Here is a 17,188-nt window from a genome sequence, read left to right as displayed (position 1 = left end):
GCAAGTTTTGAGGTAATAAATGACATGTAACACTGCTATGAGGATTTTGCTATAGCTTCTATGGCTGAGGTGTCTAACCCCCTGATTGGCTGTCTATTTTCTCCTAGGTAGTAAGGAAGAGATTCGTAGGCAGAGTTCTGATTGGTCGCAGGAGGTGTAAGGTAGAACCTGCCAGGTGTTGCTAGGCCTAAACTTTGTTGCGACAGCCAATCAGGGTGGTCTTAACCACCCTGGCGTTCTGATTAAATCGCCAGGGTGGCTGCGGGAGGGTTTTTTTTAAATAAAAAAAAAACTATTTCATGCAGCCAACTGAAAGTTGGCTGCATGAAAGCCCACTAGAGGGCGCTCCGGAGGCGATCTTCCGATCGCCTCCGGCGCCCAGAATAAACAAGGAAGGCCGCAATGAGCGGCCTTCCTTGTTTTGCTTATATCGTCGCCATAGCGACGAGCGGAGTGACGTCATCGACGTCAGCCGACGTCCTGACGTCAGCCGCCTCCGATCCAGCCCTTAGCGCTGGCCGGAACTTTTTGTTCCGGCTACGCTGGGCTCAGGCGGCTGGGGGGACCCTCTTTCGCCGCTGCTCGCGGCGGATCGCCGCAGAGCGGCGGCGATCAGGCAGCACACGCGGCTGGCAAAGTGCCGGCTGCGTGTGCTGCTTTTTATTTGATGTAAATCGGCCCAGCAGGGCCTGAGCGGCAGCCTCCGGCGGTGTTGGACGAGCTGAGCTCGTCCAGACCGCTCAGGTGGTTAAGGGTATATAAGTAGGTGCTGTGCAGCTAATCTTTGCCTTAGGTTCCAGCGTGGATGGGACAAGCTCCCCGCCCACCCTTCCCATCAAGAAGAGATTTGTCGTGGTCAAACTTTATTGGTCTACGTGAAGGGGTCCTTACGGTTTTAATAACATATGCTAATGGTCTGAACTGTAATGGTGGACCTATCCTGGAGTGTTTGGTTATTTATTAATTATTTATTGTTTATTCAAGTTAATAAAGTTATCTGGACCTCTTTTCTTTTAAGCTTTAGTTGAACCAATAAAGAATGGCCACGGCCTTTTATGCACCATAAGTCAATGCTTCTTTATTTGTGTTTAATATTGGTTAAGTATTTGTGTTGTCTACATTCCCATAACTAAACCCTTTCATCAGAGGAGATTTGAAAGCAGAAATTACTTCGTTTTCACACTATGCATTCCTATACACGCGACTGTAGCATTATGTAAAAGCATGATTGGGTTCACCAGAAATTGAAGTTACAAGTTAAGGTAGCCATGATTGGGTTCCCCAGTTAGATTAACCTGCCTGGCGTTCTATTAAGATCGCCAGGCAGGCTGCGGGAGGGTTTTTTTTTAATAAAAAAAAAAACTATTTCATGCAGCCAACTGAAAGTTGGCTGCATGAAAGCCCACTAGAGGGCGCTCCGGAGGCGATCTTCCGATCGCCTCCGGCGCCCAGAATAAACAAGGAAGGCCGCAATGAGCGGCCTTCCTTGTTTTGCTTATATCGTCGCCATAGCGACGAGCGGAGTGACGTCATCGACGTCAGCCGACGTCGTGACGTCAGCCGCCTCCGATCCAGCCCTTAGCGCTGGCCGGAACTTTTTGTTCCGGCTGCGCAGGGCTCAGGCGGCTAGGGGGGCCCTCTTTCGCCGCTGCTCGCGGCGAATCGCCGCAGAGCGGCGGCGATCAGGCAGCACACGCGGCTGGCAAAGTGCCGGCTGCGTGTGCTGCTTTTTATTTCAGCCAAATCGGCCCAGCAGGGCCTGAGCGGCAGCCTCCGGCGGTACTGGACGAGCTGTGCTCGTCCAGACCGCCCAGCAGGTTAAACGCCTGTGAGTCAATATACAATGGAGCCATCCCCACCTCATCCGAATCTTTGACCCCTCAGCGTGTATGGCCATCTTCCACAGTACACTACTATGGCCATCTTCCACGGCACACTACACTACTAGGAAGTCACTGCACAGAGAGGGAAGACTGTATCACCTGCCTATAATAGGTTTGTCACTAACAAGATGTACTCTGACATTAAAGGGATACTGTAGGGGGGTTGGGGGAAAATGAGTTGAACTTACCCGGGGCTTGTAATGGTCCCCCGTAGACATCCTGTGCCCGCGCAGCCACTCACTGATGCTCTGGCCCCGCCTCCGGTTCACTTCTGGAATTTTAGACTTTAAAGTCTGAAAACCACTACGTCTGCATTGCCATGTCCTCGCTTTCCCTGATGTCACCAGGAGCGTACTGCGCAGGCCCAGTATGGTCTGTGTCTGCGCAGTACGCTCCGGGTGACATCAGCGGGATCGAGGACATGGCAACGCAGGCGCAGTGGTTTTCAGACTTTAAATTCTGAAATTCTAGAAGTGAACTGGAGGCGGGGCCAGAGCATCAGTGAGTGGCTGCGCAGGCACAGGATGTCTGCGGGGGACCATTAGAAGCCCTGGGTAAGTTCAACTCATTTTCCCCCGACCCCCCTACAGTATCCCTTTAATGAGAAATATCGCATCCCTTCAGGGGAAATGTGGGTGGCTCTGAAAAGAGCCTTTGTGTTTCTGGAGAGACGCGCTGCGGCTTATTTCTTCTTAGGAGCGGCCTTCTTGGGCTTTGCTGCCTTCTTTGCCGGGCTTTTGGCGGCCTTAGGCTTGGCTGGCTTCTTAGCGGGGCTCTTGGCGGCTTTCTTGGCTTTAGCGGCAGCTTTGGGTTTCTTGGCAGCATCTGCCGCCGGTTTCTTGGCCGCCTTCTTAGCGGCGCTGGGGGCTTTCTTAGGCTTCTTCGGGGACTTGGCGGCGGGCTTCCTGGCAGTAGCCGGCTTCTTAGGCTTGGCGGCAGCCGCTGGCTTCTTCTTGCTGACCTTGAAGGATCCGGAGGCGCCGGTGCCTTTGACATGGACGAGGCTGCCCTTTGTCAGCAAGCCCTTGATGGCCAGCTTGAAGCGGCTGTTATTCTTCTCCACATCGTAGCCTCCGCCAGCCAGAGTCTTCTTCAGGGCAGCCAGGGAGACCCCGCTGCGCTCTTTGGAGGCGGACACGGCCTTGAGGATGAGCTCGGACACGGCGGGGCCGGAAGGCTTCTTGCTGGCTTTCTTGGCTCCTCCTCCGGCTGCCGCCTTCTTAGCCTGCTTCTTCTTGGCGGCGGGCTCCGCTGCAGGAGGGGCGGCTGCTGGGGCGGTCTCTGCCATCTTCCTAGTTATATTACAAAGTGTAACACTGCAAGTGACTGCCAGTGAGCACTTATATACTCTCTCCGGCTGCGCTGCCATTGGCTGCTGACAGTAGCGCGTCCCGTCTTCCTATTGGTGGGATCCGGGCTCTCAGCCGCCCCGCCCTTCCACACAGCTGTCACTCCTTGGCTCTCTGCTTGTGTTTCCTCGCCGGGAGAAAAGTGGGTTTATTCCCCCCGGAAAGTAGCGGTGCGCCCCCTGTGTGCGGCCGCCCGGCTGGGAGGGGTCTCCCCTACTCCATTACAGTCACGGGGGGCTTCTGAGCGGCGACAGTGGCCGGGAAATCCCGCTGTAATGTGACCAGCTCCGCTTCCTGCTCCCCCGATCTCCTCTGTCTCCATCATTATCAGGGGGTAACATGTCTAATATACGGGGTCTCCTGTCACTGCCCCCGCAATATGAAGGAGGGGATCCCCGCCACACATTATACGGGGCTGGGGGGCTACTGACCCCTTGAGGGGCTTATTATGCAGAGAAATGTCCCGGATGCTAGCACATGCTGACCTCTCCTCTGCTGCCTGCCATTGGGATGAGCCTCTCACACAGCTGTCTTTCTATTTCCATCAATATCACATTAAGCGACTCATACAGAGAAAAGGGTTCTCTTCTGTATTCCTGAATGTCATTTTTTTAGCTATGGTCATTTCCGATGTACTATAGAGATGGTCGTTGATAATTTATATGCTAAATTAATAACCGCTTGCATGCAGGTTTACTTGCCCCGGTGTAGTCAGAGCACATATTCTGTCCTCCACCTCTGGTTAGTTTACATACGTGATCATATGTAGGGATGGTCACTGGATTCCGCGAAATTATAAATTCCGCGATTCCGGCCGGAATTTTGTGATTCCGGTTCCGTTGCGACAGAATGGAATTGCTATAGCACTATGGCAGCATTTCCGTGGAAAAATGTGGAATGTCCGCGGAATGTACATTTTTTTTCCCCCACCAAATGCATTTCTGCCTAAAACTAAGAATTTCTGCTCACCAGTCTTACAACTTCCACCCAAATCTTCCCTCCTCTTTCTCTCTTTTCAGGAAATTGTAGGATGTCAAAAGCCAGCTCACATACATTGGCCAGGAATTGAACCCAGGTCTAGTGCTTTGAAGGCAGCTCTCCTCACCACTATACCACCACCCACACTACATGCTGAAGTCAACCTAGCATATAGCATTGTGATATATCCAAGAGAAAAATGAGCATGCTTAGGGATTTGTAGGATGTCAAAAGCCAACACACATACATTGGCCAGGAATCGAACCAGGAATCAAACCCAGGCCTACCGCTTGGAAGTCAGCTATCCTAACCATTATACCACCAACACAACACACTACAATGCTACATGCTGAAGCCAGCCTAGCATGTACCATTGTGATATACCCAAGAGAAAAATTCTCTCTCTCTCTCTCTCTCTAGGACTTGATGCAATTGAACTGAATTTTCAGCTTACAACCTTCAACGGATACCGGCAGAATTTAACAGGCAATTTCGGAATTCCTGCGGATTGAAAAAGCAATTCCGTTTTGACCAAACAGAACGGAATAGCCAATTTGTGAAAAATACAATTCCGCGGAAAGCGGTGACCATCCCTACTAGAGAGAGAGAGATTAATCTACATGGCTATCTGGGGTTCTCTTCGGATAACTGTTGAACACAAAAGGCAAGGCCATGCCTGGGTGGGCTTGAACCACCAACCTTGCAGTTAACAGCCAAATGCGCTAACCAAGTGTGCCACAGAGACTGTGTACCACAATGACTGTGCACGCAGTTGCTGCTGAATGATTTTATGGGGATGTATGTGTGTCTTTTGGAGGAAGGAAGTAAGTCTGCTCCAAGAAGTTTTAGCATGTAGTGTTGGTGGTATAATGGTGAGGATAGCTGCCTTCCAAGCAGTAGACCTGGGTTTGATTCCTGGCCAATGTATGTGAGTTGGCTTTTGACATCTTACAAATCCCTATGCAAGCTAATTTTTCTCTTGGATATGTCACAATGGTACATGCTAGGGTGGCTTCAGCATGTAGCATTGTAGTGTGTTGTGTTGGTGGTATGATGGTTAGGATAGCTGCCTTCCAAGCGGTAGGCCTGGGTTCGATTCTTGGCCAATGTATGTGAGTTGACTTTTGACATCCTACAAATCCCTAAGCAAGCTCATTTTTCTCTTGGATATATCATAATTGTACATGCTAGGCTGGCTTCAGCATGTAGTGTTGGTGGTGGTATAGTGGTGAGGAGAGCTGCCTTCCAAGCACTAGACCTGGGTTCGATTCCTGGCCAATGTATGTAAGCTGGCTTTTGACATCCTAGTACCACCAGGTACTATGCGCTACCATTTAGCATAAATAAGGTTTTATTTGCAATTTCTTTAATTTTTCTTCCGGAATGCGGAATTCCGCGAAATTTCATAAAATTCTGGCGGAAATGTCATAGCGACGGAATTTAGCACTGGCAGAATCCGTGAATTCCGGTGGAACGGAATTTGCTCTTTCCGATCATCCCTAATCATATGTAATCCCGTTTATGGTTGCTGCATAATGAATGGAAATATGTATGGATTATGTTAAAGTGGCTCCGAAAACTTTGTTCTGTGGTAGTTCCACGCTGTTAGAGAGCGATTGCACTGATGATGCTGGTGCGGTGCCGATTTCTTCTGCTACAACAAGCAGTGATGCTCGGGGTATCACGGATTCGACTATTTGGCCATGGTTAAAAAACAATCTGGAAATTAATTCAGTGATTAATTTCTGGATTGGAAATGGACTCACCAATTCTACCCGGATAATTCTCGTGAAATCACGGCCGTGATCACGGAAAATCATTTTAACTAATAGCAAGGCCCCCATACATGCTACAATCCCCCAAATTGCATGGATTATAAAGGTGATAAGGGACTACAACGTAAACAAAAAAAATACATCCAGAAATAACTTTTAGTTTTTGAGAAAATGGATTTTAAAGTTAAATCACCACTTTAAATGCAGTTATTAATTGGTAATTAGTGGTTTTAAACAGGGAAATACACTTTAAGCAATCGCAGAGGTAATGGTGAGTCCCAATGGCACCTGGCGGTGGTGGTACCACTGAAGGAGGATGAGTGGCCGACGCCACAAAAACACCCAGAGGTTTTTGTAAATGTTTTTTTTTTTCTCCTTGCAGCGATATCAATGACATGGCAGCAGAGTTGCCCGTGGCCGCTGACAGTGGGAACGCAGACTTAAGTAGTGAAATGGAACATCAGCGGCAGCAGGAGGAGGACTAAGCGGTCAATGCGGTAGCACTGAACGACCACGGCACCTCACTGGTGGTACCACCACAGCATGATGTTGCCCAAAAAATTACATGCATCCGTGGCCCCTGGCGGTAAAAATTTGCAGCAACAGGTTGAGGACTAAAGCGGTCAGTGCAGCAGCACAGAAAGACCATGGCACCACAGTAGGTGGAGACGTGTGCTGCTGCCACTGCTGCTGGGAGTGCTACTTACAGCGGAGGTCTGGGATAAAGTCAAGATGGGCTGCACCTCCGTCATCATTTCCATCAATGCCTGTGAGTGACTCTCCTGAATGACCACACGGTGACCCAAGGTGCTGAAAATGGGTGCCACCGGCATCGGCTGACTCGGCCCAGGCTGTGTTGCTTATAGACGCGTCTCTGCTGCACTCTCTACAGCTGAATGCCCTCTCTCTGGCCGTGGATCAGTCCCAGAAGTGGCAGAGGCAATGGCGCTCCTACGACCCCTGCCAGACATGTTGTATACTATGCACAAGATTTCAAGGTGGAGAAAGTGTGCTGATTTTTACAGTCAATACGTGTGTGTACAGATGTACATAATGTAACAGGGGGCTTTTATTGATTTTTCAGAAAAAAACTGTAATGAATAGCGGAAACACCGCCGCGCGGGCAAGCGGCAGGGCGGCTATATCCGCGTGCAAGCCGGCGGCGTTTTCCGCGCAGCAACATGTCACTGGTTCGCCTGGTCCTTCTAGTGCACACAGATGGAGATCTGCGCGTGCGCGCGCCAGGCGACAGGACCTTTATGCCAGCAGAAGGGGAATCAGCTGATCAGGCCGATCAGCTGATCTCAGCTGGACTCCGGATTGGCCGATCAGCTGATCTCAGCTGGACTCCGGATTGGCTGAGTGGCTGGGGCGGCGCTGCGGAGCGCTGCAAGTATATATAGGACTTGCTTCTCAGTTGCAGATTGTCTGTCGTTACGAATACTTACGTATGAGCACTCAGACCTCAGTCAGATCTTACAGTGTGTTAGAACCAGCCGGAGCTGGGAATTCACACTTAGCCAGATTCCGCTTTACCTCTATTGTATTATTGTATTGTTACTATCTAAACTAGTTCCCGGGTGTTGAGACCAAGGACCTCACCCCTAAGATTAGGAACTGTGTTATTTCTGTTATTATCTAGACTAGTTCCAGGGTGTTGAGACCAAGGACCTCACACCTAAGACTAGGACCTGTGTTGCTACTGTTATTATCTAGACTAGTTCCCGGGTGTTGAGACCAAGGACCTCACACCTAAGTTTAGGAGCTGTGTTATTACTGGTATTATCTAGACTAGTTCCAGGGTGTTGAGACCAAGGACCTCACACCTAAGATTAGGAACTGTGTTACTACTGTTATTATCTAGACTAGTTCCCGGGTGTTGAGACCAAGGACCTCACACCTCATACTAGGATTGTGCTATACGGTTACCTGTTATGATCCCTGACTTGGCTGACCCCTCTCCTGCCTACTGATTCGGTACCTTGCCTATCTGTCTACCCGTTACCAATCTTGCCTGAACCCGGATACCGTATCAGTCTTCTGTTTGTGTACTTTATCTGCTCTTGTGTTGCCGACTCGGCCTGTATGACCCTTCTGGCTGTCACTCGTCCCTTGGGTGAGCAGCCTCACTGTACGCCCTACCCTCTAGGTGTCCATTTACTGTAAAGGCTACCTGCTCCACAGGAAGACCTACTGCAGTCCAGTCAGAGGGCTCTAACTCATAGGAGTCCACTGGCTGCAGTACGGTCTGATTCCCAAATCCATCAGGGAATCCCTGGCTGCAGTACAGTCGCCATCTCTTCCTCTTAAAGAGGTTAGTTTCGACATAGTCAGAGGCCACCTGCTCCTCAGGTGTCCACTGGCTGCAGTGCAGTCCAATTCCCTGCTCTTCAGGGAATACTCGGCTGCAGTGGTGTCTGTATCTCTTCGGGAGATCACTTATCTTACTGTTAAACCAAACACTTACACTACATTAGGTGTCCTGTGTCAAGCTATACATGTATTATTGGTGATTCTGCAGATCACCATATGGTCGGGTATGGCATCTGTATTGTTGGTGATACTGCAGATCACCAATAATCAGATATTCTCTTTGTGCTGACACCAATCGTTACAAAAACTAAACTGTGATGATTTGCTCAGCTGCCTGTGCAGGCAGACAGCTTTTTGACCATTGTGTAGGTTTGCATGCTGCAGGACTCTGGAAAGAAGAGCTTCTGTCAGTTTTGCAGCTTGTGCTTGCTGAGGAATTTGCATACGTTGTCATGCAAATTGCCTGGCCACATTCATTGGAGGCGTGTACTATAAGTACTATGTGCTTCCCACAATGCTTGGCTGTTCATAAGAAGTCTTCCTGTGAAACACTCTGGAGAGTGTCAGCCATGCTCTTTGTTTGAAGATCAGCTTAGAGTAATTCCTGGAAACTGCGCTAGGCAGGTTTTCCCTAGTGCAGTTAGGATTGTTTATCTGTTTGTTTGGTCTGTTGCCATTGTCCTGTCCCAACGGTTGTCGACAGGAAATGGTTCTGATCTCTGTTCTTGGAGTATAGCTGGTGCAGCGGTTGCTACCAGCTATCTCTTCTGATCTGTCTCTTTGGATTGCGCTAGCCACTTTTCGCTAGCGCTGTGGATCCTTCTGTTCTGTCTCCTGGGATCGCGCTAGCCACTTTTCGCTAGCGCTGTGGATCCTTCTGTTCTGTCTCCTTGGATCGCCCTAGCCACCTTTCGCTAGTGCTGTGGATCCTTCTGTTCTGTCTCCTGGGATCGCGCTAGCTACTTTCCGCTAGTGCTGTGGATCCTTCTGTTCTGCTACTCTGTACCTGGATCGCGCTAGCCACTTTCGCTAGTGCTGTGGATCCTATCTCTCGCTTGTCCCTGTTTTCGTGTGTCTGTCTTGTCTGCTACGCTTGCTGGAGGCTCGGTGAGGTAACCGTTAAGCAAGCGCTCGCGTCCTCTGTTTCATGTTTGTCTGTTAATGGTTAGTTAGGCGTGCTTGTCTCTATTGTGCTTATCACGTGGAGACCGCGCATAACCGCGTGCACTGTTGCGAATGAGTGCGGTGTTTGCGGTTAGATAGCGTTTGTTATTTTCCGTATCTCCTCATTGTATTATTTGCTGTGCCTTTGCTAACCCCGTATTCTGTCCTGATCTGCCTTGTGTCACGTCTAGCGATCGCACCTCTCGCGATTGCGTTCCTGTTTCATATCTGCTGTTGTGTGTGCACTGTCGCGGGGTGGCGACTAGGTTGGCGCACACACATACAACCTGTCCCTTTGCTCGTCTCATTCGCAATCGCCTCTCTTGCGATTACGTTCTGCGCTTCGTACAATTCCTGTCTGGCATTTGTGGAGGTACAGAGGATTGATTCCTCTGCACTCCCCAGCGCCATCTGCCGACAGGAATTTGCCCTCTACGGGTGCGTAGCACCTTTTGCTGGGTGCCTGCAAATATACGCTTGTGGAGGATTTCCGCCGTGTCAGCGCACGCGTTGTGCGCTGATCACGGAGAAAGTTCCGCAATCGTTACAGTATGAACAGCCCAACCCAAAACCCCAGTGTAGACGGAAATTCCGATTTGTACGATTTTGTCGAGTTTGGGTCCTGTGTCTTTAAGAGCTTTAAAAGGCTTAATTCAGAGACCAAGGTGGAATTTCTTTCTGAATGTGTGAGGTTTTGTCTGAATCCCACCTTTCAGATTTCTGATCCGTCCACGTCGGCTCTTCTGTTTGCCTATGTGCTCTTAAAAAACGATTTGTTCACCTGGGCATATGATGTGCTAAAAACCAATTCTTGGAATGATAATCTGTATCAGTTTCTTGCAGTGATATTCTCTCACTGGTTTAAACTGCCTGGCTTACCACCTGCTCTGATTGATTGTGTAGCTGCTGATAAGTCAGCTGATCTTTCCCTTCCATGCAAAACCTTTCAGTATGACAATCAGTACAATGTGTCAGTTGCCACTTCAGGTTTTAAAAAGCAGCCATCCAAAGCCTCTAAGTCTAAACGTAAAAGATCTAGGAAGGCTTCCCAGCGGAAAGATCCGTTGCCCATAGCAACCACAAATAAAGAGGTTATTTCTGTCAAGTCTGAAATGTGCAAAACCATTCAGTATAACAATGATGTTGATCTGTCTCCTGGTTTTTTGTCTCAATCCAGAGCTTATGTGGATCCTGCTATAGGTTGGATTGCACACTATATTAAAGCAGTTAAAAAATCTGTTCTTGTTCCTGAACTCCACCCATATGGAGATTATCTAGATACTGGCTTGTTTGAACCTCCATTTGCCTCATGGGATGTTGGGGACTTATTGGAGGAATTCGATTTTGATTGGAAAGCCTTTTGCGATTTTTACATCGCAAAAAGCGAAGATGTTTTGAATGCTTGTCTCGATTCTATGTACCTTCTGATTGATTCCGATGAATGTGACAAGGATGATGTGGATCTGGTGATCTATGTATGGCAAAAGATTTTGGATGAGTTGCACACACACCAACCAATTGATTCCAATAAAGAGACATCGTTGTCGGATGATTGTTCCTGCCTTTCTGGGGTAAAGCATGAGAGTCTTGACTTTGTGCAATCTGAAATGAATGAGTGTGCCGCTGTGGTTGATTCCTGTGCGAATCCTGAAGGATTCTCTCCTGACAGTGTGCAGTTTGAATCTGTGCGATCTGATGCCTGTTTCTCGGATGTTCCTGCAGATTGTGATCGGCATGAGTCTGCCGGTTTCCTCAAGGATGTGTGGGATCCTTTGTCATTTAGAAACAGATCTTTGAGATCTTCCATCTGTGACCCTGCTATTGGGAAAGTTTCTCGACTGTGCAGCGTCAAAAGTAAAATTAATATGCCTAATAAAGTTTATCCTGTTGATGTCGCTATTTCTTCTGCAAATGAGTCTCTGTCTCACCCTGTTCACACCTGTAAGGGCCCGTTGCCTGGTGACAGTTGCTCCAGTGTTTCTGTCCTGAACACCTTACAGTCTGCTCCGCAGATCGCGGAGGTTTGCGCTATGGAAGCGTCAGTTTCACAACCTAAAGTGATTTTTGATTCGCAGGTTTTGCGTTCTGACTCCTCGGATTCGACACTGTTAGCCGAATCTAAGAGTAAAACAGCGCTTAGGTTTTGCGAATCTGATGCTGAACCTTCTTTGCCTTATTCAGAGACGCTTTCTCTGAACCTGCCCTGTACCATGAATGAAAACATGTTTTCCTTTCACACTGACGTTTGTGAGCCCCTTTCTTGCTCTGAGGGAAGTGCTGATTCTGCACCCTGTACTCTGGATGAGTCAATGTGGCCTTGCTTAGAATCCCATGCAGTGTCCCTAGAGGCTCGTCTGGGTATTGCCACTATACTCACCTGTTTTTCTGCAGTTTTGGAGTTGCAAGCTAGTTTGACTGCTACGCAGAATTCTGGGTGCAGCGAGATTAAAGTTAGGGAGTCAGTGTGTGGTCCAGTGAATATTTCTATACGATGATGAAATTCAGTCTCAGTTTATGGTGGAACCTTCCCTGGGACATCTGCCCTGTTCACAAAATAAAGTTCCAGTTTTGCCCTGTAACATGGATAGTACAGAATCCTTCTTAGAAAACTTGAAAAATGATGTTCCTGAGGTCTTGTTTGATGTTCTGGAGGTCTCCGAGTTCCTCCCAAAGGGTGCAGAACTTGTAGGAGATGTCTCCTGCCCCCCAAGTCCTTCTGAGGTGTTGCCCTCTTCCGTAGGCATTGCTGCCTTGCTGGCTACCTTTTCAGCTCTGGTGGAGCTTCAGTCATGTGTAGTCAATGATGATATTGCAGTCACAGAAATTTCCGAATTTGAATCCGAGTCTTCTTTTGAAAGTCCAGTGCTTGAGACCATTGCTCGTGATGATTCTCTGCCCGGTCCTGGTTTTGGTTTCCTCGTGTCGGACTCTGAGGTTGGCAGTTCCCCAACATGTCCTGAGGTTTCTCCTGTGCTGGTGTACCCCAAAGTGCTCTGTGACCCAGAAAGCCCAAGTGTGCCTCGGTTACCAGCATACTCAGATGCTTCCTCGGTGGTGACATGTTCTGATTTAGCCTGCCTGCTTGCATGCCCAGAAGTGGTCCCTGAAAGTCTTGATCTTGATGGGTGTCCTCGTAATTCTGAGTCTGGAATTGTCATTGGTTCCATAGGGGTTCTTGATAGTTCTCCATGTGAGCCTGGTGATTGTTCTGCCCTCTTGGGATCTCTGTGGAGCTTCAAAAGGTTCTTGGAGATTCCGGGAGAAATTTTGCTTGGTACCCTGGATAAGATCAACGGTGGCTTTTGTGTTGTAAGGGACACTTCAAACAGGTTTTGTGGCAGATTTGGTATTTTCGGACGCTCCTTGGAAGGTGGTGGGTATTGTCTGGAGGGTTTCGGTGGCTTCTTCTCTGGTATCCACAGTCCTGATGGGTGTTACGCTGAGACTTGTAGTGCTGATGGGCATGTTTCGGTGGCTTCTGTTTCCGATGAGGTCGGTTTCGGGTGGACTGACTCTGGAATTGGACTTTGTCGGGCTGTCCCGACCTTCATGAGTCTTCAGTTTGAGTCTGTTGCTAATAGCACTTTTGAGGGTCGTCTGGAATTCGACCCTGGAGGGGGGGGGGGGGGGGGGTACTGTGATGATTTGCTCAGCTGCCTGTGCAGGCAGGCAGCTTTTTGACCATTGTGTAGGTTTGCATGCTGCAGGACTCTGGAAAGAAGAGCTTCTGTCAGTTTTGCAGCTTGTGCTTGCTGAGGAATTTGCATACGTTGTCATGCAAATTGCCTGGCCACATTCATTGGAGGCGTGTACTATAAGTACTATGTGTTTCCCACAATGCTTGGCTGTTCATAAGGAGTCTTCCTGTGAAACACTCTGGAGAGTGTCAGCCATGCTCTTTGTTTGAAGATCAGCTTAGAGTAATTCCTGGAAACTGCGCTAGGCAGGTTTTCCCTAGTGCAGTTAGGATTGTTTATCTGTTTGTTTGGTCTGTTGCCATTGTCCTGTCCCAACGGTTATCGACAGGAAATGGTACTGATCTCTGTTCTTGGAGTATAGCTGGTGCAGCGGTTGCTACCAGCTATCTCTTCTGATCTGTCTCTTTGGATCGCGCTAGCCACTTTTCGCTAGCGCTGTGGATCCTTCTGTTCTGTCTCCTGGGATCACGCTAGCCACTCTTCGCTAGCGCTGTGGATCCTTCTGTTCTGTCTCCTTGGATCGCGCTAGCCACCTTTTGCTAGTGCTGTGGATCCTTCTGTTCTGTCTCCTGGGATCGCGCTAGCCACTTTCGCTAGTGCTGTGGATCCTATCTCTCGCTTGTCCCTGTTTTTGTGTGTCTGTCTTGTCTGCTACGCTTGCTGGAGGCTCGGTGAGGTAACCGTTAAGCAAGCGCTCGCGTCCTCTGTTTCATGTTTGTCTGTTAATGGTTAGTTAGGCGTGCTTGTCTCTATTGTGCTTATCACGTGGAGACCGCGCATAACCGCGTGCACTGTTGCGAATGAGTGCGGTGTTCGCGGTTAGCTAGCGTTTGTTATTTTCTGTATCTCCTCATTGTATTATTTGCTGTGCCTTTGCTAACCCCGTATTCTGTCCTGATCTGCCTTGTGTCACGTCTAGCGATCGCACCTCTCGCGATCACGTTCCTGTTTCATATCTGCTGTTGTGTGTGCACTGTCGCGGGGTGGCGACTAGGTTGGCGCACACACATACAACCTGTCCCTTTGCTCGTCTCATTCGCAATCGCCTCTCTTGCGATTACGTTCTGCGCTTCGTACAATTCCTGTCTGGCATTTGTGGAGGTACAGAGGATTGGTTCCTCTGCACTCCCCAGCGCCATCTGCCGACAGGAATTTGCCCTCTACGGGTGCGTAGCACCTTTTGCTGGGTGCCTGCAAATATACGCTTGTGGAGGATTTCCGCCGTGTCAGCGCACGCGTTGTGCGCTGATCGCGGAGAAAGTTCCACAATCGTTACATAAACTAAACAAAAAAACACTTCAATACAGCTGGTTAGATTGCTGTGTGCATAGTGCAGGCAGACCACGGCGCCGTCCACTGATTTTCGTGTTCTATTTTACTGTATTCAGTATTTTTGTTTTGCTTTTCTGAAAAATCAATAAAAGCCCCGTTATATTCCGTCTTTCCCCCGGCCCAAACACACGTATTGGCTGTAAAAAGCAGCACACTTTCTCCACCTCGAAGTTTTGTGCATAGTATACATGTTGTCTGGCAGGGGTCGTGGGTGTGGCAGGAGAGGGAGTGCCATTGCCTCCACCACTTCTGGGACTGGTCCACGGCCAGGGAGAGGGTGCTCGGCTGTAGGGGGTGCAGCAGAGAGGCGTCCATCAGCAGCACAGCCTGTGCCGAGTCAGCCGACACCAGTGCCGCCCATTTTCAGCACCTTGGGTCGCCGTGTGGTCATTCAGGAGATAGACTCACAGGCATTAATGAACATGATGACGGAGGAGCAGCCCATCATTGCTTTATCCCAGACCTCCGCTGTGAGCAGCACTCCCAGCAGCAGCAGCCCCACGCTTGCTGTGATATCCACCCACGGATGGGAGCCACGGATGCATGTAATTTTTGGGCAGCATTATCATGCTGTGGTACCACCAGTGAGGTGCCATGGTCGTTATGTGCTGCCGCACTGACTGCTTTAGTCTTTATCGTGCTGCCGCTTATGTTCTATTTCACAGTCTGCGTTCCGACCACCAGAGGCCACGGACAACTCTGCTGCCATGTCATTGCTATCGCTGCAAGGAAAAAAAAACATTTACAAAAACCTCTCTGGGTGTTTTTGTGGCGTCAGCCACTCATCCTCCTCCAGTGCCTCCATCACTGCCAAGTGCTATTGGGACTCACCGTCACCTCTGTGATTGCTTAACGTGTATTTCCCTGTTTAAAACCACATATTACCAATTAATAGCTGCATTTAAAGTGTTGATTTAACTTTAAAATCCATTTTCTCAAAAACTAAAAGTTATTTTTGGAATATTTTTTGTTTACGTTGTAGCCCCTTCTCACCTTTATAATCCATGCAATATGGGGGATTGTAGCATGTGTGGGGGCCTTGCTATTAGCTAAAACACTTTTCCGTGATCATTTCCGTGATCACGGCCATGAATTACCATGATTGCCTCATTCATGGAAAAATTTCGAGTCAAATTTCTGAGTCTGTTTCAAATCCGGAAATTAATCACGGAATTTCAGGATTTTTGTTCAATCACGGGTGAATAGTCGAATCCGCGATTGGGGGTATACGAGCATCACTGTTGTTCAGAGCCCACGTCATCAAATACAACCATTGATATCAGATCACCATGCTGCGTAGACACAGCCCACATTGTGGGAGACAGAGTATAACACCCATAAATATGAGAAACAGATCAAACACCAGTCCAAGAGAGGAGAGAGTGACACTTAAGATATCAGAGCCCACAACCAATATCATTTATGGAGAGGAATCTATCAAATACTGGATGGATAATGAACCAGTGCTGGGCCGAAATTACGCATTAGCGTAATTACGCATCGTAATTCACTACAAATGCACCGTAAGCGTTACGTCTAAGGTTACGGTATTACGCGTAATTAATTACGCGTAGACCGTAGGTTACGTTATTACGCGTAACAAATTACACGTAAAACAGTAAACTCCCATTGAAATTACACAGTCTGCCGTAATCGCGTAATATTACGCTCCCGTATAATATAAAAAAGCCGCCGACTTTAAGGGTTAATAGCAAAGCCCCCTTAAGTGCTAAGAGCCTCAAATTTGGACAATATATTAAGGAGATCAGAAGGAATAAGAGGGAAAAAATTTTTTTTAAAAAGACCTTATAGTTTTTGAGAAAATCGATGTTAAAGTTTCAAAGGAAAAATATATACATTTAAAAACCCGCCGACTTTAACGGTTAATAGCAAAGCCTGCTTAAAATTTAGGAACACCAAATTCACAGGGTATATTAAAGGGAACCTAAACTGAGAAGGATATGGATTTTTCCTTTTAAAATAATACCAGTTGCCTGACTCTCCAGCTGATCCTGTGTCTCTAATACTTTTTGCCATAGCCCCTCAACAAGCATGCAGATCAGGTGCTCTGACTGAAGTCAGACTGGATTAGCTGCATGCTTGTTTCAGGTGTGTGATTCAGCCACTGCTGCAGCCATAGGTAGCAAGGCTGCCAGGAAACCGGTATTGTTTAAAAGGAAAAATTCATATCCCTCTCGGTTAAGGTTCCCTTTAAGGGGATCAGTGGGAATAAGAGGAAAACATTTTTTTTCAAAAAGACCTTATAGTTTTTGAGAAAATCGATTTTTAAGTTTCAAGGGCAAAAATGTCTTTTAAATGCGGAAAATGTCAGGTTTTTTTGCACAGGTAACAATAGTGTTTTATTTTCATAGATTTCCCCAAGTGGGAAGAGTTTTACTTACTTCGTTCTGAGTTTGGGAAATATAAAAAAAAAACGACATGGGGTCCCCCCTCCCAGACCTCTTTAACCCCTTGTCCCCCATGCAGACTGGGATAGCCAGAATGCGGAGCACCGGCCGCGTGGGGCTCCGCACCCTGACTATACCAGCCCGCATGGTCCATGGATTGGGGGGTCTCGGAAGGGGAGGGGCAGCCAAGCTTTCCCCTCCCCCTCCGAGCCCTTGTCCAATCCAAGGACAAGGGGCTCTTCTCCACCTCCGATGGGCGGTGGAGGTGAAGGCCGCGATTTCCTAGGG

The 17,188-nt window shown here is 48.4% G+C and overlaps 1 protein-coding gene across 1 annotated transcript; it reads right to left on the bottom strand.

The window, feature by feature from the left end:
* Nucleotides 1-2,565: 2,565 nt before the first annotated feature.
* LOC137535025 (histone H1B-like) lies at nt 2,566-3,171 on the bottom strand. The gene has a single exon (XM_068256789.1). It carries the CDS (start codon nt 3,169-3,171, stop codon nt 2,566-2,568), a length of 606 nt encoding a protein of 201 aa, XP_068112890.1.
* Between the last annotated feature and the right edge of the window lie 14,017 nt (nt 3,172-17,188).

Source organism: Hyperolius riggenbachi, chromosome 10, assembly GCF_040937935.1.
Source record: "Hyperolius riggenbachi isolate aHypRig1 chromosome 10, aHypRig1.pri, whole genome shotgun sequence".
Classification (NCBI taxonomy): Eukaryota; Metazoa; Chordata; class Amphibia; order Anura; family Hyperoliidae; genus Hyperolius; species Hyperolius riggenbachi.
Note: the sequence above shows the minus strand (reverse complement) of the source record. Positions and strands in the feature narration are given on the sequence as shown.

Excerpts from the sequence above, each read along its gene's own strand:
- LOC137535025 (XM_068256789.1), bottom strand. The coding sequence starts at position 3,171 with ATGGCAGAGACCGCCCCAGCAGCCGCCCCTCCTGCAGCGGAGCCCGCC.